General features: G+C 38.9%; 1 protein-coding gene across 2 annotated transcripts; it reads left to right on the top strand.

The window, feature by feature from the left end:
• Positions 1–4,331: 4,331 nt before the first annotated feature.
• Positions 4,332–8,260, top strand: LOC145129803 (G-type lectin S-receptor-like serine/threonine-protein kinase At4g27290). Of its 2 annotated transcripts, XM_079064616.1 has the most exons (7): positions 4,353–5,695; positions 6,436–6,573; positions 6,685–6,842; positions 6,931–7,141; positions 7,218–7,455; positions 7,545–7,695; positions 7,789–8,260. In XM_079064616.1, the coding sequence occupies exons 1-7, from the start codon at positions 4,414–4,416 to the stop codon at positions 8,074–8,076; spliced, it is 2,466 nt and encodes an 821-aa protein (XP_078920742.1). In that variant the 5' UTR covers positions 4,353–4,413; the 3' UTR covers positions 8,077–8,260. The 2 variants fall into 2 exon arrangements, with proteins under 2 accessions (XP_078920743.1, XP_078920742.1); XM_079064617.1 differs by lacking the exon at positions 7,789–8,260 and having other exon boundaries at positions 4,332–5,695; positions 7,218–7,441; positions 7,545–7,694.
• The last annotated feature ends 18,334 nt before the right edge of the window (positions 8,261–26,594 follow it).

The raw sequence follows: 26,594 nt of genomic DNA, 5'->3' as shown, positions 1-26,594 counted from the left end.
TGTCTTCTTAGCAAACTGCTTGCCCCTGAAAACAGCCATAGCAATCTGCCATGTAATGTCCATCTCTTCCACATCTTCAGGATGAATCTGATCCAGGTCGGCAAATGACAGTTGGGGTGGAAGCTCTCCAGCTACAAAGGCATTGTAGCAGTTAACAAGCCCAGTGGCTAGAGCCAGATTTTCATCAGTGTCTTTAGTGTTTGAGGAAGAGGCTACAACAGGCACATTTGGAGAGGGAACAACTTGTGGAGTGATAAATGGCTGACTTTGTGGAATGGATGATGCAGCAGCAAAGGTTTGAATCTGAGGTTGTTGAGCAGCGAACACTTGGCCTGAGGAAGTCATGATTGATGAGAGAGCATTGTTGGATAGATTCTAAGATTCGCAGTAGAGTACGAGTTCACATGGTTAATTTCTCTCTGTTTTTCATCAATATCACAAGCTTTGATGATCGCCATGATTTCAGCAAGAGTAAGGCGGTTTAGATCCTTGGTCTTCTTAATCACAGCAACATTCATATCCCATGATCTAGGAAGAGCATTTAGAAGCTTCTTGTTAATCTCTGACTTGTTCAAGAAAATCCCAGATATGTTCATGTCAGTGGTGAAAGTTGTGAACCGCTGCAGCTGAGCCTCAAGAGTCTCTCTTGGAATGTAGTTGAACATATTGAACTTTTGTCTCAACATGTCTTGGCCACTCTCCTTCATATCTTCATTGCCCTCATATACCTCAATTAGGGCTTCCCACAAATCTTTAGCTGAAGTGTACTCTCGGAACCCTTGAGCAATATCAGGAGATAATGCCATGGTTAGAGTGGCTAAAGCCCTTTCCTGCTCTTCAACTTTCTCAAACTCCTCATCAATGTAGTTTTCAACAGCCTTGTCAATCACTTGGCCTCCGACTGTCATAGTGATTCTAACAGGGCCTCTGAGAATGCTTCTCCAGACTTTGAAATCCTTCATTTTAATGTATTTTTCAATTTTGTACTTCCACTCAGGAACACCATCTACAGACATTAATCTTGGAATACGCGTAGTAGTGCCCATGACAGTATCAAGTTCGTGAAAATGATTTTGACTTTGAGATTCCATTTAAAATTAAAGCAGATTGAAGTCACAAAAGAGTTTAAGGTTGATGATGATTACGACCGTAAACTGGGTTTACGGTTGAAGAGTTTACGACCGTGAACTTGGTTTACGGTTTGAGTGATTACGACCGTAAACTGGGTTTACGGTTGAGCTGTTTACGACCGTAAACTGGGTTTACGGTTGATGAGTTTACGGTTTGTACGTTTACGGTTTAAGCGTTTACAGTTAATGAAGCTTGGTTTACGGTTTTCGAAGATTCACAGTTTACGGTTGTTGAAGATATTGAGTTTACAACCGTAAAAAGGGTTTACGGTTGGCAGTAAACTCCCAGAAAGCCTTCAAAAACACGTTTTTGCAGTAGATTCAGTTCCTTTAACCACTAAAACACTAAAACCAATCTTCGAACAATAATAATATCAGTTTAAGCACCCCAAATCTCGATTGAATGAAGCTTTGACACCGGTTTTTGCTCTGATACCAATTGTAAGGTCCTGAAAAGGATCTTTACCAATGATCAAGCAACAAACAATCACAGATAGAAGAATAAGAAGAAAAGAAATCGAGCTTGCACACGTTTATATTCAGAAAAACGTCAGGTACAACTCGATGGAACACTCTGTAAACGCAATGGCATCAACAACTGCACAATGACCTATACCTCTGCTATTTATACTAGACAGGACCGCAAACAGGGTTTACGACCGTAAACTGGGTTTACGGCCGTAAACTCTGTTTACGGTCGTAAACACACTTTCCAACAGTAAACACCTAAACAACTCACAAAATGTATTACAGACTCATACTGAACTATTACATTGAAAGCCTAGACCAAACCACATTAACTGGACCTTTCAAATCGTGTTATCTTTGTAATTAAAAACCATCCGGAAAGGTGAATATAATTGATGTGGGGCATATAGAAGACTTGACAGAAGAACCTTTATGGATGAATGGAAGAAAGATAAATTGGGCCAAAAGAAACCTATTGGTCAAATTCGAAGAACATATCTCATTTCGATGAATGCCCGGAAAAATTGAAATAATGAATAATATTATTCAGATTTTAAGACGAAAGAACTCATTCTCCATCATTATATAAAAATCTCTAATATTTCGAAAAAATTGAACTTACTATAAGTAGTCAGGGATAGAATAATTGAGGGAAATTTCTGAAGAATATTGTGAAAAATGAGTGTCAAAAAACGACATAAATTTGCTAATTATCCATCACTTTTGATTCCCTGTTTCATTGTTTAGACCTTTGGTTTTTAGTTTCCCCCCCCCCCCCCCCCTTTTTTTTTTGCTTATTTTCTGGTTCATTTTTTTCGGCTTCGATTGTCAAATCCAACAACCTTATTACCTTGATTTCCATAAGTCACGTCATTGATAAGCATTTTTTTTAATAATCCAACAACCTTTGTATGGGCTGTTTTAATTTTTTCTGTTTAGCAAAATCCAAGTTTTAAATCAGAAATATTCAAATGTTCAAATATAAATTTGGCCCCAAAACTTAAGTTTTAACAAACTTTGTTAAGTTGCAAGGGTGATACAATCAATACAAAAGTAAAATTATAAATGAAGTTCTTCTATAAAGTTAAAAGTCTTCTAAAATATACAAACATCACTAGTCATCTAATCTGCATACATATCAAAATAAATAGTTAGGTGTTGTTTGTTTTTTCTGAGGCAATATGTCTGCAGTCTGCGGACCATATCTGTAGACCTCTGCAGTAGAAGAGGTGGACCAAACGTCTGCAGTCTGAAAAAATAAGACTGTTTGTTTTTTTAACATCTGCGGGCTACTAAAATAAACTGATTTTATTAAACTTCAAAGTGATTTTTTAATATTTTTATGACTTTGTTATAAATAATTAACAAATGTAGATCAACTTTTATATATTATTGTATAAAAAATAAAAATAAAAATGGTATGAATTGACGTATATATTTGATAAAAAACCAACAACTTTGGTTGCAAAGTTATAACTAAACATTATAATTAGGGATCAAAGAATTTGATACATAAATGGATGGATATAAACTTCGATTTTTTCAATTAAATCCATTAAAAACGTACCCTAAATATTTTCTCGAGAAATTGACGATATTGTATTAAATAATGTTTTACAAAATTTGGCAAAAAAATATAAGAATATATATTATGATTTTTTTTCATATTTATATAAACAACTTCAACGACTATTATTGTAATAAATATTTATTTATAAATTTGTCAAAAATATCATGTTTGTATCGTCGAACGTTTTTTTTAAGTTTTGTAATTTTTTTTAAATTGTTTATCATTAATAAAGTTGGAAAAAATATAAATTAAAAAAAAAACTTAAAAAATTAAAGATATATGCGTTTTTTTAGGCTAGAAGATGTCTGAAGATGTTAGAAGACTCTGGTCCACATCTGCGCCAAGAAGAGGGCGCGCAGACATTTTTAGGTCTGCAATCTTCAAAAAAACAAACAGTCTGCGAAGGCTAATGTCTGCGCGTGGTCTGCACGGCACAAACAGAAGAGGCCACGCAGACAAAAAACAAACTCCACCTTAGTGTTGGAAACCCTAGTGAGTATAGCGGCGGAACCAATCTATTGTCATGGGTAGCACAACCTTCAAAATATTAATAACTTGCTTATTTTTTTAAAGATATGTCACTAAGCACAACGATTCGGCACAATCCACTTGTTTTCTAGAAATATTATATATTAGTTAAATTAAATTAGTAATGGACTTTAGATATTATTTAAGTTAGATCGGTAATACTTAAGCGACGGTTTAGCAAGAAGGAGATAAAACATCAATTATCCGTCACTAATTACGTAAATCCATGTGATACTCGGTTTTTTTTGTTTTAGTGAATTTTCATTTGCAAGGTAATATGGTTATAACTGGCGACGGTTGTAGTCTTTCGCTGATTCTAATTTTTCTAGTCAATATAAAATATCTTTTTTGCCAAACATTTTTCAGCTAAGGACTTTTTGGATAGCGTTAGCCGTGTATCTTTCCCTTATATTTTACCAAAATGTAAATAAATTTCCTTCTATACTTCTTGGCTAAATTTTAGGATAACCTCCAATATAATCAGACTTTGGTTTCGAAGTTTTAGGGATAAAGAATATAATCAGACTTTGGTTCCGACGTTTTAGGGATAAACTGTAGTCAACTCAGTGTATGACCTACGAAATTAAACGTGTAAAAGTCACGTTTTCAAAGCTGACGGCTTCAAGTCGATAGTTTATTTAAGTTTTAATATTCAAAATTCAATTCAGGCTTGCGTACGTCTACCACCCACCATTTCCAAGAACACATCATTCTTTAATGGAGCTTTATCGCATTATCCTTCTGTTGATCTTCTGTATCATATTCTTTATCTTGTCATGTTCTGCTGCAGTTGATAGAGTATACATAAATCAACCAATCAAAGATGGCAACACCATTGTTTCAGATGGTGAGACGTATGAACTGGGGTTTTTTAGCCCAGGAAAGTCGAAGAATCGATATTTGGGGATATGGTACAAAAACATATCACCTTGTACAGTTGTCTGGGTTGCTAACAGGCAGACACCAATAAAGGATGCATCTGGGATGTTTCAAGTCACTACAGAAGGAGTCCTGCTGATTCACAGTGGTGGCGATAGTAATACTGTCATCTGGTCATCCAATTTCACCGTATCTGCAATGAATGTTAATCCAGTGGCAAAGCTTCTGGACAGTGGAAATCTTGTGGTGTGGGATAACTATAGAAACAAAGAAAAACTGATCTGGCAAAGTTTTGACTATCCTGGTGACACAATCCTACCAGGAATGAAATTTGGGAAGGATTTGATAACAGGAAGAGAGAGGTACTTCACATCTTGGAAGAGCCCTGATGATCCTTCTATAGGTTTGTATAAATTTTGGGTAGACACAAATGGATATCCACAGATTTTTTTGGGAGAAGGTCAACGTGAAACCTTGAGGCTTGGACGATGGAATGGTGTTGGCTTTCAAGGCATATCTGTGGAAAATATGAATCCTATTTTCTCTACAGAATTTGTTGTCAATAAGAAAGAAATATATTATAGATATAAACTTAAGAGTACAACTGTTCAGAGGGTTATTTTGATGTGGGATGGCATGGTACGAAGGTTGCAGTCGAACAAGCGAACCCAAGAATGGGTCGAGTATGCAAATGTTGTAGTTGATGCTTGTAGTCGTTATGGACCATGTGGTCCTTTTGGAAGCTGCAGCATTAAAAGTTCTGTCCCTTGCAGTTGTTTGGAAGGTTTTGAACCAAAAGTCCCAGAAGAATGGAAAGCAGGGGATTGGTCGAGTGGGTGTCAACGTAGAAAGCCATTGGATTGTAGGACTCCGGATTTCTTCCATAAAATTTCAGGATTGGTTTTCCCAGACACACGTCGTTCATCGTACAACGAGAGCATGTCCCTTGAAGAATGTGAGATGATCTGCAGAAGGGATTGTAATTGTACTGCTTATGCTAATTTAGATATCAGAAATGGGGGAAGTGGATGTTTGCTATGGTTTGACGACCTGCTGGATGCAAGAGAATCTGATGATCATCAAGAACTGTACATAAGAATGGCAATCTCTGATTTAGCAGGTATACAAGTTTTAATCTATATATAACAGTGAAAAGTCTTGAGCCTATTGAGAATGTTGTGGGGTGTGATGGTTGGGTCTCTAGCAGCAGTATCCTCTAAATATCGAAATCTATATACATCAAAATTAGTTATTGTGTTTATAGTCGCCATAGTTTATTTAGTCCATGTGTTGCTTGTTTTTCGTTTCCCTTAGAGTCAGTACTAACATTAGCCTGGATTAGACTATCTTGTGTATTCTAGCTAATCCTCTTAGCCGGTAAAACTTATTAGACGTACATGGATGAAGATCTAATTCAACCTAAGAGCATCTACAATGCAATGTTCAATGGAAGAGTTGAATAATGTAGCATGCCTAATTGGCATTTAATAAATTAAACCATTGTGAGATGCTTGTTGGCGTTCAATGGATGTGAAGTTAAATGACCATTGAACTCTTCAATGGGAAACAAGAAATCTTTAATTATTAATTATGTCATAAATTAGATTTTATAAATATATTCCATTAAATTTTATAAACTTCATTGTAGAAGAATTTTGGTAAAGTTGAATGATTAGTAGAATTATGACATGGAAACCCTTTTATACTCTAATGAACTCAATGCATTGTGGATGTCCAAATAAGAATTACCTTATACAATAATTTATAAGGAATCTTAACAAAAACAATTGTCAGTATTATCCTACTGGTTGAAGGTACTTGGTTTTGAATTGCAACCTTACTAATTGTTTTACTCATTAGCAAAAGGCCAATTCAGCTTCAACAAGAAGAAGGGAGTACTCACGGTGGTGCTGTCAGTTTCGATATCTGCACTACTTCTCTCTGTAGTAGCATATGCCTGTAGAAAGAAAATGAAAAGGCTTCATAAAAAGGGACTAGGTAAAACAAGTCATTGATTATTCTTCAAGAAATGAAATATTAAATGTTTTCAAGAGTATGATTTTTGGCAGATCCGTGTAAACATGAGAAATTGAAAATGTACTTTTGTAGGAAGCAGGGCACATACCCTTGACAAAGATCATACGACTGTTCAGATGGAAAACCTTGAAGAGCTACCTTTTTTTAGCCTGCATAAAATAGCAGAGGCTACCGATAACTTTAACATTAATAATAAGATTGGAGAAGGTGGTTTTGGTCCGGTTTACAAGGTAACTTGCTGATTCTTTTGAAATAAAACGCAATTCATGTATGTATTAACAAAGGAATATTAAAATAATAAGCTCCAATATTCTATAGGGTGTGTTGGAAAATGGGCGAGTAATCGCTGTAAAGCGTCTCTCAGAAACATCTCAACAAGGACTTGATGAGTTCCAAAACGAAGTCATTTGTATTGCCAAGCTTCAGCATCGGAATCTTGTCAAGCTCCTTGGATACTGCGTTCATGGAAATGAAAGGATTCTAATTTATGAATACATGGATAACAAAAGCTTGGACTCATTTCTATTTGGTTTGACACCCTCTAATTCCTTATTTTCACAGTTGTTGTAGCAACATTCATGGATTAAGTAGTTAATATTTGGCAGATGAAACGAGAGGTTCATTGCTTGACTGGCCTCAACGGTTTCGCATTATCCATGGTATTGCTAGGGGTGTTCTTTATCTACATCAAGATTCCCTCCTTCAAATAATCCATAGAGATCTCAAGGCGGGTAATATCTTGCTGGACAGTGAAATGAATCCAAAAATATCAGACTTTGGCCTCGCTCGAAAGTTTGTAGGACAAGATGTCATGACTAAGACAAAGAAGGTTGTAGGAACACAGTAAGAATCCGTAAAACATTGCCCAAGACAAGGGAATACAAATGCGAAATCCCACTACTCTTTTTCTAATTAAGTGAACTTGGATGCAGTGGTTACATTTCTCCTGAGTATGCGGTACATGGGCGTATCTCTATAAAGTCAGATGTATTTAGTTTTGGTGTCGTTGTGCTGGAGATTGTGAGTGGGAAGAAAAACAGAGGATTCTCTCATGAGGCTCACAGTGATAACCTTCTTGGACATGTAAGTTAATCTTGTAGACTAAAAAGCAGCAGAAACTATTTTTTCTTTAACCTCATCCTTTTGTTTATTTTTCTGAAATTTGGTTTAAATCAGGCTTGGAGACTACATAAAGAAGACAGATCCATTGAACTTATTAGTGAATCTTTACGCAACTCTTGTGTCGTGTCTGAAGTACTACGATCAATTCATGTTGGATTATTGTGTGTGCAACATCATGCGGAAGATAGACCAACTATGTTGTCGGTAGTTCTTATGCTGATTAGTGAGGGGGCACTGCCTCCACCCAAACAACCAGCTTTTTTCACCGAAGAAAGTTACCATGAAGTTAATATTGTTTCATCCCTAGAGGAATACACGATTACACTTTTGCATGCTAGATAGAAAGCATGTGCCCATGCTGATGTATAAATTGTTGGAATAATCCGAATTTGTTTTGGAAACATTCCTTATTTTATTTTTGATCTTTGTTGTTACTCTATTCTAGTATTAGACCCAATTTCAATTTCCTTTTTGTATAAATAATTTCCTTTTATTATAAGTAGGGTTAACCTTTGATGTTGATTCATTCGGAACTTCTTTTGCTTTTTTATAAAACTTTGCTATCAAGCTTTTAGTTTCTTCTATGTTTTGTCTTTTTTTTTTGTTCCTCTTTTTCTCGGTTTTCCATGTGGCTAGAGGAAGAAACCTGTTGGGTGACAACAAAACAAGTTAAGCACTCCAGACAAATTAAAAAAAAAACAAACTTCGGTGAACTCACAATACTTGTGAAAAACGTAAATTAAAAGAACACGATATTTAACGTGGTTCGGTCAAGGTGACCTACGTCCACGAGCGAACGAGAGAGAGAGAGAGAGAAAGAGAGAGAGAGAGAGAGAGAGAGAGATGATTTTATTAACTTTCTGGAACTATTATGAAACATCCCAAAAATACAAACCGAAAATTTCTTTTTAAAATCATTTATATCAAAACCATAAGTCATCCATCATCATATAGAAAACCATAAATCGTGTATCTCAAAACATCGTGTCAAAATACTGTATCAAAATAATATGAAAATATCAGAGTCTAAACATCCCAGGCTGAAGCTGTGGTGTGTGCCATGCGATCATCCCGAGCCCTTCCCCTTGCTAGTGGAAGTACCTGAAACCAAAACTGAAAACTATAAGCACGAAGCTTAGTGAGTTCCCCAAACTACCACATACCATACAAATATCATGCAACTAGGAGATACAGGCCCCACCCACTCTCATGCAGATTCGAGCCCCGCCCACACTCCGCTGTCTAGGAGATTCGGGTGCCGCCCACACTCTGCTTTCTAGGAGATTCGGGCCCCGCCCACACTCCGTTGTCTAGGAGATTCGGGCCCCGCCCACACTCCTCTACTAACATGTATACAAATATCACACAGACAACAAGTATATCTACCAAACAATCACATATCTATACTCAAATATTACTATAAGCATCGGGCCCCGCCCACTCTAAGCTACTATGAGATTCGGGCCCCGCCCACACTCAGCCACTAACATATCACATATACGGGCCGACCTTGGTGCCGTAGACCCGTTCGTACTGAAGGAAACTCACCTCGCAAGAATGACTGCTGAAAACTCGAGTGAGGAATCCCTGTCTGCTGCTTCGGCGACTCTCCATCTATCAATTCCATAATAACACTTAATCAGAATCTGCTAATCCTCTCTTAGGGTAAATGACCATTTTACCCCTGGTCAAAGTCAAAGTCAATGTCAACTCCCAGTCAACCCAACACGGCGAGTCCTTGAATGCTTAAACTCATGGTCAACTGATTCAACTCGTTGAGTCCCTTAACAGACTCGTCGAGTTCTTGCTGTCATAATAATCGGGACAACCCACTTCAACTTGTCGAGCCCTTCCCTGGACTCGGCGAGTTCCCCTGTCTGATTGAGCCATCTCAATGGATTAAGCACCTACCATTCAGATCTATGTTCCAAACTTCATCTACATACTGGAAGTGCACTCTTAAGGGTAAAGTTTCCAACTTTACCCGTCCTTAGTCCTTCCTAATGGGTTTAACCCAAACCCTAACTTCTTTAAGACATAAAACTTGGTCCACAAGCCATAATACCATAAACCAAAGCACAATATACTAGATCTAGGCTCTTATCATCTGTGGGACACATAAAGTCCCGAGCTTTCCCCCCATGCATGGTCTTTTAGGGCTAAAAAGGCCATGTTCTTGCATATAAACTTGCATGGAGTCTCCAAGGTCATAAAGTTTGCACCTTTATGCCATGGAACCCTTCCTAGACCCCAGATCTGAGATACACATCACTTGGGATGTCCCAATTCCAAGGGCTAAGTTTCTTGAACCGATTCCTTCATAAAATGCAAACAAATAGATCTAAGAGAAGAAGGATCAAGTTAGGGACTTGATTATCAGAAAATACAGTAAATGAAGTGTAGCTCCTGGATCTACTTCTTCCCCTTTGAGCCTTCTATCTTCTTCTTCTTCCACAAGCTTCAAAAGGCACAATAACACTCAAATTGGCAAGAACTAGCTCAAAATCACTCAAGGTGGATTAGGGTTTCGAGATTAGGGTTTGAAGGTGATAGAGTCTGGGGTGGAGGCCATATATGATGTAAATAGGGTGTTAAACCTAAAGATTAGGGTTTCCTCCTGATGGACCTACTCGTCGAGTCCAGGCTTCGACTCGTCGAGTAGACCACTTAAACCCTGCATCCAAACTGGCATCTACTTGACGAGTTAGGGCTACTAAATCGTCGAGTAGCACTTACAAAATGAATATTTTTATAGATTAAATGTGTACCAGGAACAGGGCGTTACAATTCTCCCTCACTTGTTTTAGACTTCGCCCTCGAAGTCTGCTGCATCTGAAAACAACTCTGGGTAGTGCTGCCTCATCTCCTCCTCGGGCTCCCATGTCCACTCTGAACCCTTACGGTGCTGCCACTACACCTTCACTAACTTAACCCGCTTGTTCCTTAGCTCCTTCGTCTTGCGATCTAGAATCACTACTGGTCTCTCAATGTAGTTCAGGCTGTCATCAACCTGAATATCCTCAAGGGGTACCACTGTTGAATCATCCACCAAGCACTTCCGTAACTGGGAAATATGGAAAATGTTGTGGATCTGACTGAGCTCGGCGGGAAGATCCAGTATGTATGCTACCTTGCCCACCCAGGCTATGACTCGGAAAGGGCCGATATATCTGGGGCCTAGATTGCCCCGCTTCCGGAATCGTATGACACCCTTCCAGGGCGACACCTTCAGGAGAACCATGTCGCCCTCCCGAAACTCCAAGTCTGAACGCCGCTTGTCGGCGTAAGTCTTCGGCCGACTCTGAGCGGTCTGGAGCCTGTTGGATCCGCTCAGTGGTCTTGAGTACTACCTCCGTACTCCCCATGACCCTCTGACCGACCTCATCCCAACAGATTGGGGTCCTACACTTCCTTCCGTAGAGCATCTGGAAGGGAGGCCGGTCTATACCGGCGTGGTAAAACGGACATCTCGGTCTGACACCACCGAGACAGGCACTCCATGATGTGCCACTACCTCTCGAACATAAATCTCGGCTAACTTCTCGGCCGAGATGCTCTCCTGGATCGGTATGAAGTGGAAGCTCTTGGTCAACCGATCCACGATGACCTAAATCGCATCAACCCTACGTGAGGCCTCTGGTGCTCTGCCTTGACCTTCCTGCAGGCCAGGGATCTCTCTACGTACCAGGCATCTCTCTACGTACCAAGCTAATCGGGTCGAAGATCTCTGTACATCTTCTTCGCCCCGGGACGGATGGAGAACCTCGACTTATGGGCCTCATCCATCAGAACCTGCCGTACTCTGCCCCAGTACGGAACCCAGACCCTCCCATGCAGGGTCAACAACCCTAGGCTGTCATAATCAAACGAGGCCACCTGGCCCATAATTCTCTCGCACTTCTGATGCTCCTCCTTCAGGCCCTCAACCTGCACCTCTCTAATCTGCTCCAATAGTACACCTTCAGGAGAACCATGTCGCCCTCCCGAAACTCCAAGTCTGAACGCCGCTTGTCGGCGTAAGTCTTCGGCCGACTCTGAGCGGTCTGGAGCCTGTTGGATCCGCTCAGTGGTCTTGAGTACTACCTCCGTACTCCCCATGACCCTCTGACCGACCTCATCCCAACAGATTGGGGTCCTACACTTCCTTCCGTAGAGCATCTGGAAGGGAGGTCGGTCTATACCGGCGTGGTAAAACGGACATCTCGGTCTGACACCACCGAGACAGGCACTCCATGATGTGCCACTACCTCTCGAACATAAATCTCGGCTAACTTCTCGGCCGAGATGCTCTCCTGGATCGGTATGAAGTGGAAGCTCTTGGTCAACCGATCCACGATGACCTAAATCGCATCAACCCTACGTGAGGCCTCTGGTGCTCTGCCTTGACCTTCCTGCAGGCCAGGGATCTCTCTACGTACCAGGCATCTCTCTACGTACCAAGCTAATCGGGTCGAAGATCTCTGTACATCTTCTTCGCCCCGGGACGGATGGAGAACCTCGACTTATGGGCCTCATCCATCAGAACCTGCCGTACTCTGCCCCAGTACGGAACCCAGACCCTCCCATGCAGGGTCAACAACCCTAGGCTGTCATAATCAAACGAGGCCACCTGGCCCATAATTCTCTCGCACTTCTGATGCTCCTCCTTCAGGCCCTCAACCTGCACCTCTCTAATCTGCTCCAATAGTAGAGTAATCACTGTCATCCTCAGACAGATTTCTCGGATCGGAGTCGCTACCGCCTTGCGTCTCAGGGCGTCGGCCACTACATTGGTGTTGCCCGGGTGGTAAAGGATCTCACAATCGTAATCCTTAACCACATCTAACCACCAACGCTGCCTCATGTTCAGATTCGACTGATCCATGAGGTATCTCAAACTCTTGTGATCCATGTAAATGGTACAACGGACCCTATAGAGGTAATTCCGCCAAATCTTGTGGGCGAACACCACAACCCCCAACTCTAAATCGCGAGTCGGATAGTTAGCCTCGTGAGGCTTCAGCTGTCTCGAGGCATAAGCTATCACATGACCCCGATGCATCAATACTACTCCCATGCCTATGATCGAAGCATCACAGTAAACTACGAAGTCGTCTACACCTTCTGGCAGAGTGAGAATCGGAGCCTCACACAATCATTGCCCGAGCGTCTCAAAGGCTGTCTGCTGCTCAGGTCCCCAGCGAAAAACTACCTTCTTCTTGGTCAGTCGGGTCAACGGAACTGCAATCTTGGAGAAATCCTGAATAAATCTCCTGTAATACCCTGCCAGACCCAGGAAACTCTGAATCTCAGTTGGAGACCTCGGAATCTCCCACTGCATCATGGCCTCTATCTTGGTTGGATCGACCAGAATACCCTTCTCGTTGACAAGATGCCCAAGGAACTGCACCTCGCGCAACTAGAACTCACACTTGGAGAACTTCGCATAAAGTCTCTCCCTCCTCAGTGTCTCCAGCACCTCCCTCAGGTGCTCCTCTTGCTGCCCCTGAGTCTTGGAGTAAACCAAGATGTCATCAATGAAGACTATTACACACCGATCCAGCATCGGTCTACACACACGGTTCATGAGGTCCAGGAACATGGCTGGAGCATTGGTGAGCTCAAACGACATCACCACAAACTCATAATGATCATAGCGAGTCCTAAATGTTGTCTTCTGCACATCATCATCCCTGGCTCGCATCTGGTGATATTCTGATCGTAGATCAATCTTGGAGAACCAAGATGCTCCCTGAAGCTTGTCAAACAAATCATCTATCCTCGGAAGTGGGTAACGGTTCTTCAACGTCACCTTGTTCAGCTCCCGGTAATCTATGCACATACGATGTGACCCATCCTTCTTCTTCACAAACAAGATCGGGGCTCCCCATGGTGAACTGCTCGGCCTGATGAAACACTTGTCTAGCAGCTCTTGCATCTGCGTAGACAACTCCTGTATCTCGGGAGGAGCCAACAGATATGGTGCCTTGGCTATTGGAGCCGCACCAGGGACTAGCTCAATCCTAAACTCAACCTGTCTCTCTGGAGGTACCCCGGGTAAATCCTCCGGGAATACATCAATGTACTCTCGCACTACCGGTACATCATCAACTGTCGCTTTACCCTTATCCCATGTATCCATGACATAGGCGACATATCCTGTGCAACCCTGCTAAAGGTGGCGCCTTGTCCTCGCTGTTGAACATAAAACCGGTCCGCGTTGTGGCCTCTTGCCATGGATCACTAGCTCTCCCCCACTTGGAGTACGAACCCTCACTAGTTGCTACTCACAGTCAATCACTGCCCCATTGGAGCTCAACCAATCCATACCCACTATAACCTTATTCCCACGCAGGGGAATAGGAACCAGATCCACTAAAAACTGCTCATCGAATAACTGTAGTGTACATCCTCTATGAACCCTCACAACCCTGACGGTCCTATCATTGACTACCTCTACATCAAGTGGGCAATCCAGCTCCCCCGAATCTCTACTAAATCGGTTGCTAAGTGCGAGCGACACAAAAGATCGGGTAGCCCCGAATCAAACAATACCAGAGCTGATATTCCGTTCACTAAGAACGATCCTATAGGCAAACACAAAAACATGAGTAATAATCAGAAATAATAAAGAGATAATGGAGAAGATACATACCCGTAACCACATCAGGGGCTGCACGTGCCTCCTCTGCTATCAACGAAAAGGCTCTGCTCTTCGCCGCTGGCGCCTCTGCCCGGCCCTGACGGCCGAATGTACTCCTCATAGTGGTAGGAGCGGGTGCCACCACCTGTCCTATTGATGCTAGACTCGGACACTGGGACTTATTGTGTCCCCTCTGATTACAATGAAAGCAAATCAGATCAGATGTTGTGATGGTGGTGGTAGTAGCAGTACAATCCCTGCCGACATGTCCAGTTCGGCCGCATTTGAAGCAGCCCGAAATATCCGCCCTACACGGCCCCTCATGACCCCTGCCGCACTTGCCACAGCGGCCTCGGCCCTGCTGGCCCTTCCCTCGGGAATCTACCTTGGGCTTTTTGCCCGAGCCCTCCGTGCTAGACACTGCCTCTTGTCGATTTTTCATATAATAACAGTTACCACACTTCAATCAAAATGCCGCTATATGAAGCATTATATGGGCGCAAATGTCATACTCCATTATGTTGGCGTGATGTTGGAAAGAAAATCCTTGGTGGTCCTGAAATGATTCAAGACACCACTGATAAGATTCAAATTGTATGAGAAAGAATGAAAGCGACCCAGGATCGACAAAAGTCCTATGCCGAAAAGAGAAGACGACCTATAGAGTTCCAGGTGGGTGATTTCGTAATGCTGAAGGTATTCCCCTGCAAAGGAATTATGCGATTTGGGAAGAAAGGAAAATTGAGTCCCAAATTTCTTGGCCTTTCAAAATCATTTAGAGAATCGGTAAGCAAGCATATCGTTTAGAATTCCCCGAAAATTTGGCAGGTATTCATGATGTGTTTCATGTGAGTTATCTGCGTAAATGTTTGATGCATATATAACGAAACGGCTCCGTTATCCGAGGTGAAACTGGATAATAAATTAAGATATGTAGAAGAGTCCGAAGAGATTATAAACGAGAGAACGGTTGATCTACGTAATAAAGAAGTAGAGTTACTGCTTATTAAGTGGAAACATCATCGAGGCCCAAATTATACTTGGGAAAATAAGAATGAGATAAGAGCGAAATATCCCCATTTGTTTAAATCGTTGTGATTTCGGGGACGAAATCATCAAAAGGAGGAGGTATTTGTAAGATACACGTTCAGTTATCGTGTTTTGTTAATTTAAAAATGAATATTATTAAATATTATATGGTTTTGAGCATTGAGTTCTAACAAGATAGTTTTATGAGATTTGAAGTAAAACTATGTTTAGAATCATTCGAGAAGTATTGGAAGTCTTATGAGATTCCAATCAAAATTCAATTATCAAAATTAACAAAAATATAACATTTAAGTTGGAAATAAGTAAAACTAATGTTATTGAAAGTTGTAAATTATCTCGACAGAAACGTTTAGGCGAAAACCTCACTGAAATCCGAGTTATAACGAAGAAGTTATGACTTATTGAAGTTTCGCGACAGAACCGGCACGACGCCATATGACGTAAAAAGTGAGTTTACGATATACTACTTTTTAGCCTTTGTGATCTAAATGAAAGTCATAGTATTCGTTAAACCAAGAACTTTCATAAAAAGAACGTCAAAATCTGACTTCGTATGAGGAAGTTATGATTTTTCTAAGAATCGGCATAGTAGTGTGCAGCTCGAAATTCAAATTATAGATCGAACAATTTTTAGCTGACACAACCTAACGAGAATCGAAGATCTTGTCAATAGTAGTTCAACGGTAAAAAGACAGACGAAATCGGACGTCAGATGAAGAAGTTATGAATTTTTAACGGACTTTTCCTGTCCCGGCCTGTTAAAAATATAATATTAAAAAGGAAGTCAAAATTAGCCGACGGAGTCTAAACGAAAGTTGTAGAGTATAATTTCACCTACGCGTGGAAATAAAGAACGTCAAAAATGGAGTTAGTATGCAAAAGATATGAATTTCTGAAGTTCGGAACACAAACTTCGAGGTCTGACCAAACTCACGACGTGAGCAAGTATGGCTCACGACGTTAGGTAATTGATCGACACCTCTCAAACCTAGAAGACACGCGGAAAACCAACGAGCTGATCGGGATCGAGCTCACAACGTGAGCTTATATGGCTCACGACGTGAGAGTCGGATTTTCAGCCTATAAATAGAGGGCCAGCCCTCTTGCTCCCGTTTACACAAAAACGCAACCCTCTCTCCCGTATTTATGATTTTGAGCAATTTTCCCGAGCCGACGATCGCTAGCTGCTGACAGTGTCTAGTCATATTCTACCGGCAAAAACGCACTTAGGGGGTAATTTCATCGCAACATTCAGTTTTTTCACGGTGAGTTCAATATAGGGACAATTGTATGTTATGTGTTATATGTGCAATGTGCTTTCCTGTGTTATTATAGTATTGGATTCGTATACCTTTGGCCATGTAGAGCATGTCTCATATCACTTTGGTATTGGCTTTGTGTCTCTGGCCATGTAGAGAATGACTCGTATCACTATGGTATTGGTATTAAGCCTTTGGCCATGTAGAGCATGTCTCGTATCAGTTTGGTAATGGCTTTGTGACTTTGGCCATGTAGAGAATGACTCATATCACTTTGATATTGGCATAGGGCTAGGTAGGGCTGAAAGCCTGTATATGCTAGCAAAATGATAAGCAGAAATGGTATTTTCCGTGTCTCTTGGGTTGGAGTTTTTATGATGTATATCATGTTGAAATCATTGTGTCTCATTGATCGTAAATCTTTGAATCAAAATCATTGGTTGATATGGAAATCCTGTCATATGATACACATTTACCTTTGTTGTTCTTTGTTCCTCTTTGCTTCTGTCATATTGATATATATATATATATATATATATATGGCATAACGTTATATTGTAACTGTTATTGAACTCACTAGGCGTCACCGCTTATCCTTCTCAGTGTTTAACTATTGCAGGTGATAAGCATCCAGTATAGACATGTACTGTTGGAAGATTTAGAATAGTTAATACTATTACTTTTGTACTTATTGCTTATGTATGTTTACGAATTGTAAATTCCTGGGTAGTTATGTAATTTATATATATATATATATATATATATATATATATATATATATATATATATATATATATAACTTTGTAAAAACCTCGTTAGTCGGTTTGTATCCAGTCTTTTGTAATAAGACCATTTATGTAAAATATGTTTATGAATATGCATGTAGCATGTTTGGAGTAATAATGTTAAGTATGAAAGGGGTCTTTCAATCATGGTATCAGAGGAGTAGTTTAAGTGAACTAAATACCACATATTTGTATTTAGACTTAAATCGTCGGAAGTTCAATATATGAACGGATTCATTGTGAGTATATGGATACAAAGCGTAGGAAAGACTTAAGTAGGGTATATGCCTTAATTAATATTATATGCTAATTGAATTGTTATATCATGCCTTAGGTTGAATACCTCATTTGCTATAGTGTGCACTAGCATACTTTAAGGGAGATGCCTTATATGCTAATATGTGCTAAAAGATAAATAATATACCCGAAAGCAGCACGACTTGGAGATACGTGGTGCCACTCTTTCTCTTCCGAAGCATCCATGTGGCGATATAACTATTTCTGTTTCTTCTATTCCATCAGATCGATCTGATCCTAGCAGACAAGTACAATCTCATAATACCTTTCGTGGCTGCGGTAGGTCACAATCTTTTTCTCTTCAGTCACCATCGTGTCGAAAATGTGGAAAGAATCACCAGGGTCAATGTAGAACATAAAAGGACCGGTGATTTGCTATGGATGCGGAGAAAAGGGTCACACGAAGCCCGTTTGCCCGAGGAAGAATGTTACATGCTATGATTATGGTGTTACTGGCCATAAGAAACATTTCTGCCCTACTCTTATTAGCCAAATGATAGGAAGTCAAGCTTTTATTCAACAACTGGTGGGTACTTCAACTAAAAAGGAGGAGGTGCCAAAAGCTAAAGAGCGGGCATTCCGGATTACCACAAAGGAGGCACGCGAGGACCCGAATGTTGTGACTAGTACATTTCTCGTTAATTCTAGACCTGCTCACATCTTATTTGATTCTGATGCCTCAGATTCTTTTGTGTCTCATGAATTTGCACGTTCTTTTCAAATTGCTTACTATGCACTCGCCCAACCGTTTCATGTAAATACCGCGGGAAGTGTATCAATACTTGCTGATAAAATCTTTAGAGATTGTGTCATAGAAATAGAAGGATATAAATTTTCTTGTTAACCTGATTCCTATCTTCTTTCCCAACTTTGATATCATTCTCGGCATGAAACTTTTCAAGATGATAAGGAGACTTACGATAGTTGACATCGATAACTTCATATATATAAACGGTCGAGGGATATCGTAAAATAAAACCTAACAAGTGATACCGTAAATAGTGTACTAATACCTATAGAGTGGTGTTATACATTCAAACTATGTTTGATGAAATAATAACACCTTTGGAGGAATGTTGTGTGTTTGAAATACATTCGGATGAGATGAATGTTTTGGCATAATCGATGAAGATGTTCCACTGTTGACCAGATTGAAGCAGTGATTGTTTACTAAGTTAGAAGAGCTGAAAATGGTGATAAATACTTTCGATGATATCAAAATTGAGGTAGTGCAGGATTAAAAAGAATTCAATTAAGATTTAAGAAAAGGAAAACAGAGTTTTCAGACTCAATAAGCCAATACATTGTCTAACGTTGTAATGTAGTATGCAGTTCGAGTGGTGTGGTAAGAGCTGATTTGTACCTTATACAGGATGCTTGGAATTAGTATATAAATATACATAGTGACAATTGACTTCTATCACATCTTTATGAAATTTCTATAGTGTGTTAACCTGACTTTAACATACAAGATTAGAGTAGTAAAATAAGTCATTGGGTGGTAAAAGGCTGAGTAACTTACTTGTCTAAGTAAGGTAGAATGCTTAACTGAAAAAGAAATACACCCATAGAATTGCACCATAAGAGATGTTGTTGCCAGGAACGACGGTGAACCAAGTTGAAGCTAGTAGAACATGTTGAGATATAGCTAAAATGCAGATTGACTCTTATGAAGTAGACATGAAAGATATACAAATGAGAAGCAGACCTTCTAAGATCAATGACGATGTCATGGAAGGATGATATGCATGGAAACTTTCATGAATTAGAAAATGATACAAGTAGTTGGAGATCATTTGTCTCCACACTATTAGAGTAAGTTCTGGTATAGTGTGCCTTGCAGAGTGGACACTACTCGAGAAAGAGTTTATATGAAGAATTTGGAAGTGAAATTCCTATCGACCTAGGAAAAGTATTAGAATATATTAGATTGAGGATATACGTGAGAAGGATCTTAAAAATGGCGAGTCTAGGAAATCCAAGATGTGTTTGATAGAGACGTGAAATCCGTAGTTGAGTCTAGGAAAAATTGTTGTACGTACTTGTTTGAACACATTCATGTGTGATAAGTTGCTTTGTGAAAACTTTTGAATGGTGACTTGGAAAACTGTATGAGTAGGTGTGAATAGTAGTAGAGGCCTATACTACTAGAAGCACATGACTCACACTTGGATCAAGGAAAGTCACAAGGTTACCAAGAAGCTAGTAATCGATTCCGTTTTTGTTCAAGTATGTCATTACCTTCATTTCGGTGATGACTAAGAAAATGATTTTCGTTCAGACCTTAATGGTCATAAAGAATCGAGTCTGACTAATATAGATCTGAGAAGTGAATTGATTGGTTTAGAGAACCATGTTCTTTTTAGTGACGAAACTTCATTCGGAAGATTGAAGAAGGTGATGGTCGAGGTAGTCGATAGAAGTATAAAAACCTTCATTAAAGGATTAAGAAACCATTAACTAGAAATGCTACCTACTATGAAGATATCACATCACATTAAAATATGAAGGAAGATTTCTTCCATGATAGTATTAGACTAATAGAGACAAGAGTCTGCTTTGTTGTGTGTCTTTTGCGTTATGAAATCTATGGTCATTAGAATATGACCATTCGAGTTGTTGCTGTAACAAAAGTGAAGACCTTATCTCGGGTTGCTCTCAGCACAGCTTATCATCCCCAGACAGATGGTCAGACGGAGAGAACAATCCAAACAGTAGAAGATATGCTTCGTGCATGTGTCTTGGAGTTCGGTGGGTAATTAGAATAAGTACTTACCTCTTGTCAAATTTTCATATAATAATAGTTACCACACTTCAATCAAAATGCCGCCATATGAAGCATTATATGGGCGCAAATGTCATACTCCATTATGTTGGCGTGATGTAGGACAGAAAATCCTTGGTGGTTCTGAAATGATTCAAGACACCACTGATAAGATTCAAATTGTACGAGAAAGAATGAAAGCGGCCCAGGATCGACAAAAGTCCTATGCAGAAAAGAGAAGACGACTTATATAATTCCAGGTGGGTGATTTCTTAATGCTGAAGGTATCCCCCTGGAAAGGAATTATGCGATTTGGGAAGAAAGGAAAATTGAGTCCCAGATTTGTTGGCCTTTCAAAATCATCAAGAGAATTGGTAAGCAAGCATATCTTTTAGAATTGCCCGAAAATTTGGCAGGTATTCATGATGTGTTTCATGTGAGTTATCTGCGTAAATGTTTGATGCATATATGACGAAACGGCTCCGTTATCCGAGGTGAAACTGGATAATAAATTAAGATATGTAGAAGAGCTCGAAGAGATTATAAACGAGAGAACGGTTGATCTACGTAATAAAGAAGTAGAGTTAGTGCTTATTAAGTGGAAACATCATCGAGGCCCAAATTATACTTGGGAAAATAAGAATGAGATAAGAGCGGAATATCCCCATTTGTTTAAATCGTTGTGATTTCGGGGACGAAATCCTCAAAAGGAGGAGGTTTGTAACATACACGTTCAGTTATCGTGTTTTGTTAGTTTAAAAATGAATATTATTAAATACTATATGGTTTTGAGCATTGAGTTCTAACAAAATAGTTTTATGAGATTTGAAGTAAAACTATGTTTAGAATCATTCGGGAAGTATTGGAAGTCTTATGAGATTCCGATCAAAAGTCAATTATCAAAATTAATGAAAATATAACATTTAAGTTGGAAATAAGTAAAACTAATGTTATTGAAAGTTGTAAATTATCTCGATAGAAACATTTAGGCGAAAACCTCACTGAAATCCGAGTTATAACGAAGAAGTTATGACTTATTGAAGTTTCGCGACAGAACCGGCACGACGCCATATGACGTAAAACGTGAGTTTACAATAAACTACTTTTTAGCCTTTGTAATCTAAATGAAAGTCGTAGTATTCATTAAACCAAGAACTTTCATAAAAAGAATGTCCAAATCTGACTTCGTATGAGGAAGTTATGATTTTTCTAAGAATCGGCATAGCAGTGTGCAACTCGAAATTCGAATTATAGATCGAACAATTTTTAGCTGACACAACCTAAACGAGAATTGAAGATCTTGTCAATAGTAGTTCAACGATAAAAAGACAGACGAAATCGGACGTCAGATGAAGAAGTTATGAATTTTTAACGGACTTTTCCTGTCCCGGCCTTTTAAAAATATAATATTAAAAATGAAGTCAAAGTTAGCCGACGGAGTCAAAAAAAAAGTTGTAGAGTATAATTTCACCTACGCGTGGATATAAAGAACATTAAAAGTGGAGTTCGTATGCAAAAGATATGAATTTATGAAGTTTAGAACACAAACTTCAAGGTCTGACCAAACTCACGACGTGAGCAAGTATGGCTCATGACGTGAGGTAATTGATCGACACCTCTCAAGCCTAGAAGACACGCGGCAAACCTATTAGCTGACCGGGATCGAGCTCACGACGTGAGCTTATATGGCTCACGACGTGAGAGTCGGATTTTCAGCCTATAAATAGAGGGCCAACCATCTTGCTCCCGTTTACACAAAATCGCAACCCTCTCTACCATATTTATGATTTTGAGCTATTTTCCCGAGCCGACGATCGCTAGCTGCTGACAGTGTCTAGCCAGATTCTATCGGTAAAAACGCACTTAGGGGGTAATTTCATCGCAACATTCAGTTATTTCACGGTGAGTTCAATATAGGGACAATTGTATGTTACGTGTTATATGTGAAATGTGCTTTCCTGTGTTATTCTAGTATTGGATTCGTATACCTTTGGCCATGTAGAGCATGTGTCGTATCACTTTGGTATTGGCTTTGTGCCTCTGACCATGTAGAGAATGACTCGTATCACTTTGGTATTGGTATTAAGCCTTTGGCGATGTAGAGCATTTCTCGTATCAGTTTGGTAATGGCTTTGTGCCTTTGGCCATGTAGAGAATGACTCGTATCACTTTGGTATTGGCATAGGGCTAGGTAGGGCTGAAAGCTTGTATATGCTAGCAAAATGATAAGCAGAAATGGTATTTTCCGTGTCTCTTGGGTTGGAGTTTTTATGATGTATATCATGTTGAAATCATTGTGTCTCATTGATCGTAAATCTTTGAATCAAATCATTGGTTGATATGTAAAGCCTGTCATATGATACACATTTGCCTTTGTTGTTCTTTCTTCCTCTTTGCTTCTGTCATATTGATATATATATATATATATATATATATATATATATATATATATATATATATATATGGCATAACGTTATATTCTAACTGTTATTGAACTCACTAAGCATCACCGCTTATCCCTCTCAGTGTTTAACTATTGTAGGTGATAAGCATCCAGTATAGACATGTACTGTTGGAAGATTTAGAATAGTTAATACTATTACTTTTGTACTTATTGCTTATGTATTTTTACGAATTATAAATTCTTGGGTAGTTATATATATATATATATATATATATATATATATATATATATATATATATATATATATATATATATATATATAATGTGACAACCCGAAATTTCTATTCTGTACAACCATTCACTTCAATAGAAGTCAGAACTGTTCCTGCTAACTTTCAAGCTTTTTGGAGTCAGTTTGAGTGTTTTAAAGTCAGTACTTCAAGAGATAACTGGAGAGAGGATACTCTAGGGTTTATTGTGCATCAATAAAGTCTTAAAACTCCAAGAGTTTGGAGTTTACGGCCCAAACATGGTGTTTATGGCCGTAAACTCTAAGGAGTATAAATATGACACTTAGTCATTTTTATCACTTTTTCACATTTTCAAGACTAGAACTCGAAATCCTCTCAAGTATCATCCTAGTTTCCTTCTTGATCTTCAACTTTGTAAGTGTTTCTTGCCTTAATTAGTTTATCTCTTACTTAATCTAGTGATCTTACATGATTTTATCCATGAAAGCATTCCATTTGTGTAGATCTTCAAGTGTTCTTAGTTTCACCAAGAACACACACTAGTGTTCTTGGACTTTAAACACCCTTACAAGCTTCTATATTGTAAGTACTCTTACCTTAGCTTGTTATAGGCTTGTTACACTTGTTAAACAACTAGAAAACAACAAAGAAACCCAAGATCAAAGGTGTTTACGGTCAAGGCATGTTCTTGAACCGTAAACCCTAATGAAAGGGCCATTATGAGCCCTAGTCCCTTACTAAGCCTTGGATACTAGTCTAGATCACTACCTTGAAGTGTTTAGGACCTTAAACATCAAAAAGACCAGAACCCATAGAGTTTACGGCCGTAAACTCATGGAGAAATGGTCCATGGGCCGTAAACTCTATAAAGTGGTACAATGGTGCCACAATCACTTCCTAAGGCTTGGACTTGACTATAAGATGCTTAACATTGACTTATAAGACCTCAAAACACAAAATGGTAGAAGTTACCATGGGTTTACGGCCGTAAACCCATTGGGACCGTAAACCCAAAACCGTAAACTCCAAAAGAGTTTACCCTTGGACATTAAACTCAAAAGCAAGGCCCTACAACCCTTAGATGCAATCCTTGGTGCTTATAGCACTTGAATCAAAGTGTTTTCCATGATTTAGGGTGTTTTTACTTGATTAATTAGTTGTTAAATAACTAATTGGATACATATATGTGTTATTATATGTAAATTAGGATCCGTGTGCGTGTTCAAGTCTTCACCTGACACTTAGCATCCTATACCATCCGTTCATCCAAACTACTCACTACAGGTGAGTTCATACCCCTTAATCAACCTTTTAAATGATTTTAAATGCTTTAATGGGGGGGGGGGGATACAAGTTGAACTATTATAGTTATTATATCAATCACATGTGATTAATAACTACCACACAAGTGGATTTCTTACTTTTCAAATTGTGTTATAAAACAAACTACTTCAAACTCTTTTACATGTCAAATACTTTTATTAAACTCTTTTAAACTTATATTCTGTTAAATGTGTATCTATATAGATATAGTTATATAAGTAGGATTGAAAGGACTTAGGACTGATAGCTTACCTTACCTCCAGTTCCTTGTTTGGTTGTGGACTTAGGGTATCAGTTGTTTGTCCAAAGGTCGTTTGAATCCTAGTTATATATTATGTATATGTATATAGATATAAAAGTTCCTTCTTTCTATTCAATACCCTTGGGTAGCAAAGGTATACAAACATGTTCATACATACAAACAATGTTACTAGTAAACTATAATAGGTGTAGTTTAGGAAGTTACTAATACTATTACTAGAACAATGAAACATACAATGAGTCAGTTCATACATGAGTCAATACATGCTAGACAGAGAGAGAACATACAATACAGCTAGTACATACTATACATTATACAAGAGAACATACTATTATGAGAAACAGAGAGAACATACATACATACTAGACAGAGAGAGAACATACAATACAGTTAGTACATACTATACATTATACAAGAGAACATACTATTATGAGAAACAGAGAGAACATACATACATACAAGACAGAGAGAGAACATACAATACAGCTAGTACACACAATACATATACAAGAACACTACTACAGTTATGTGAGCCACGTAACGGGGCATGACATCACCTGTCATGGCTCGTTTTGTATCCAGAATCTCCTTAAGTGGAGAGCGTTGAGTTTGTGTATAGATCTATAGTGGATTGACTATCCTACACCTTGCTGCTCGCTACAGTGGGACTTGCAAGTCTACGGGTGCCAAACGTCATTCCTTCCGACATCTTACATCGTGGTGTTTCTAGTCGGTAGTATGGTACAGGCCGATCACATGGTACTTTAAATAACAATTGGTTTAAGGTAGTTAGTACAGCAGTAGTTACTTAATACAACACTACAATACTATTTTATTTCCCATTGCATTCACTTTGTGATCTTCACACAATGAACAGTAATGTAAAAACTATATTTTTGGTTAATGATAGTCAGATTTGGGAAAATACATACTCTTACAAAAGACACACATACAAACACTTGATGCCTTGGTAGAAGGCTACTGTTAGTAGAAAAACATAGGGTTTTCCAGGAGATTCAAACATTTTACAAACATTCACAAACTTTTACAAACTTACACATCGCATACTTACAAACACTTTCTTACAAACAATGACACTAAAATACTTATGATCTCACCAGCTTTAAAGCTGATCAACTCTTTCAAAATAACTTGTATTCTCAGGTCGCCAATAGACAGGTACCGGTGCCAGGTTTTGAGAAGATGGAGCTCGTTCAAGACTCATCTTTTATTTTGTTTCATATTTTTGGTGTCTATTAAACTAAACAGAACACACTTGTATTAAACTATATTATTAATGTAATGGATGATGTTGTTGCTTGTTTACTACTATGCATTGTTGTGATACTGAACATGACGTCCTCCACCCCCGAACGTTTCCGCCGTTCCGGTTTTGGGGTGTGACAGATTGGTATCAGAGCCTTGTTTATAGTGAATCGAGTATATCAACCTATAAAAGATATACAAACTATAAACAATGCGGGATTAAAAATACTCTGATAAAGAGTTTATACTTTTAAATAATAAAATATTTAACCAAGTATACATACCTGCATTCATACTAAAATCAGTGTCACTAGGACAGAACAAAAGTATTATGATTGTTGGGCAGCACAAGTAGAGTTAGAGACATATAGTCAAATCTGGGAAGATATAGCCTGATCAACTATATTATCCGAGGAGTGACTAGCATGTGCCTAAGTGTGGTTGTGAGGTTGCAGCAAGTCTAAAAACTTACCAACAATACCACAATGAAAACCTTAGAACAAAACATAAACCTAAAATACTATAGGAGTATTTTGTGTTTCTATAAATTACTTATGTGCTTAATTCTTATATACCT

Source organism: Lactuca virosa, chromosome 8 (genome assembly GCF_052849685.1).
Source record: "Lactuca virosa cultivar CGN04683 chromosome 8, Lactuca_virosa_CGN04683_v6, whole genome shotgun sequence".
In the NCBI taxonomy this organism is placed as follows: Eukaryota; Viridiplantae; Streptophyta; class Magnoliopsida; order Asterales; family Asteraceae; genus Lactuca; species Lactuca virosa.
Note: the sequence above shows the minus strand (reverse complement) of the source record. Positions and strands in the feature narration are given on the sequence as shown.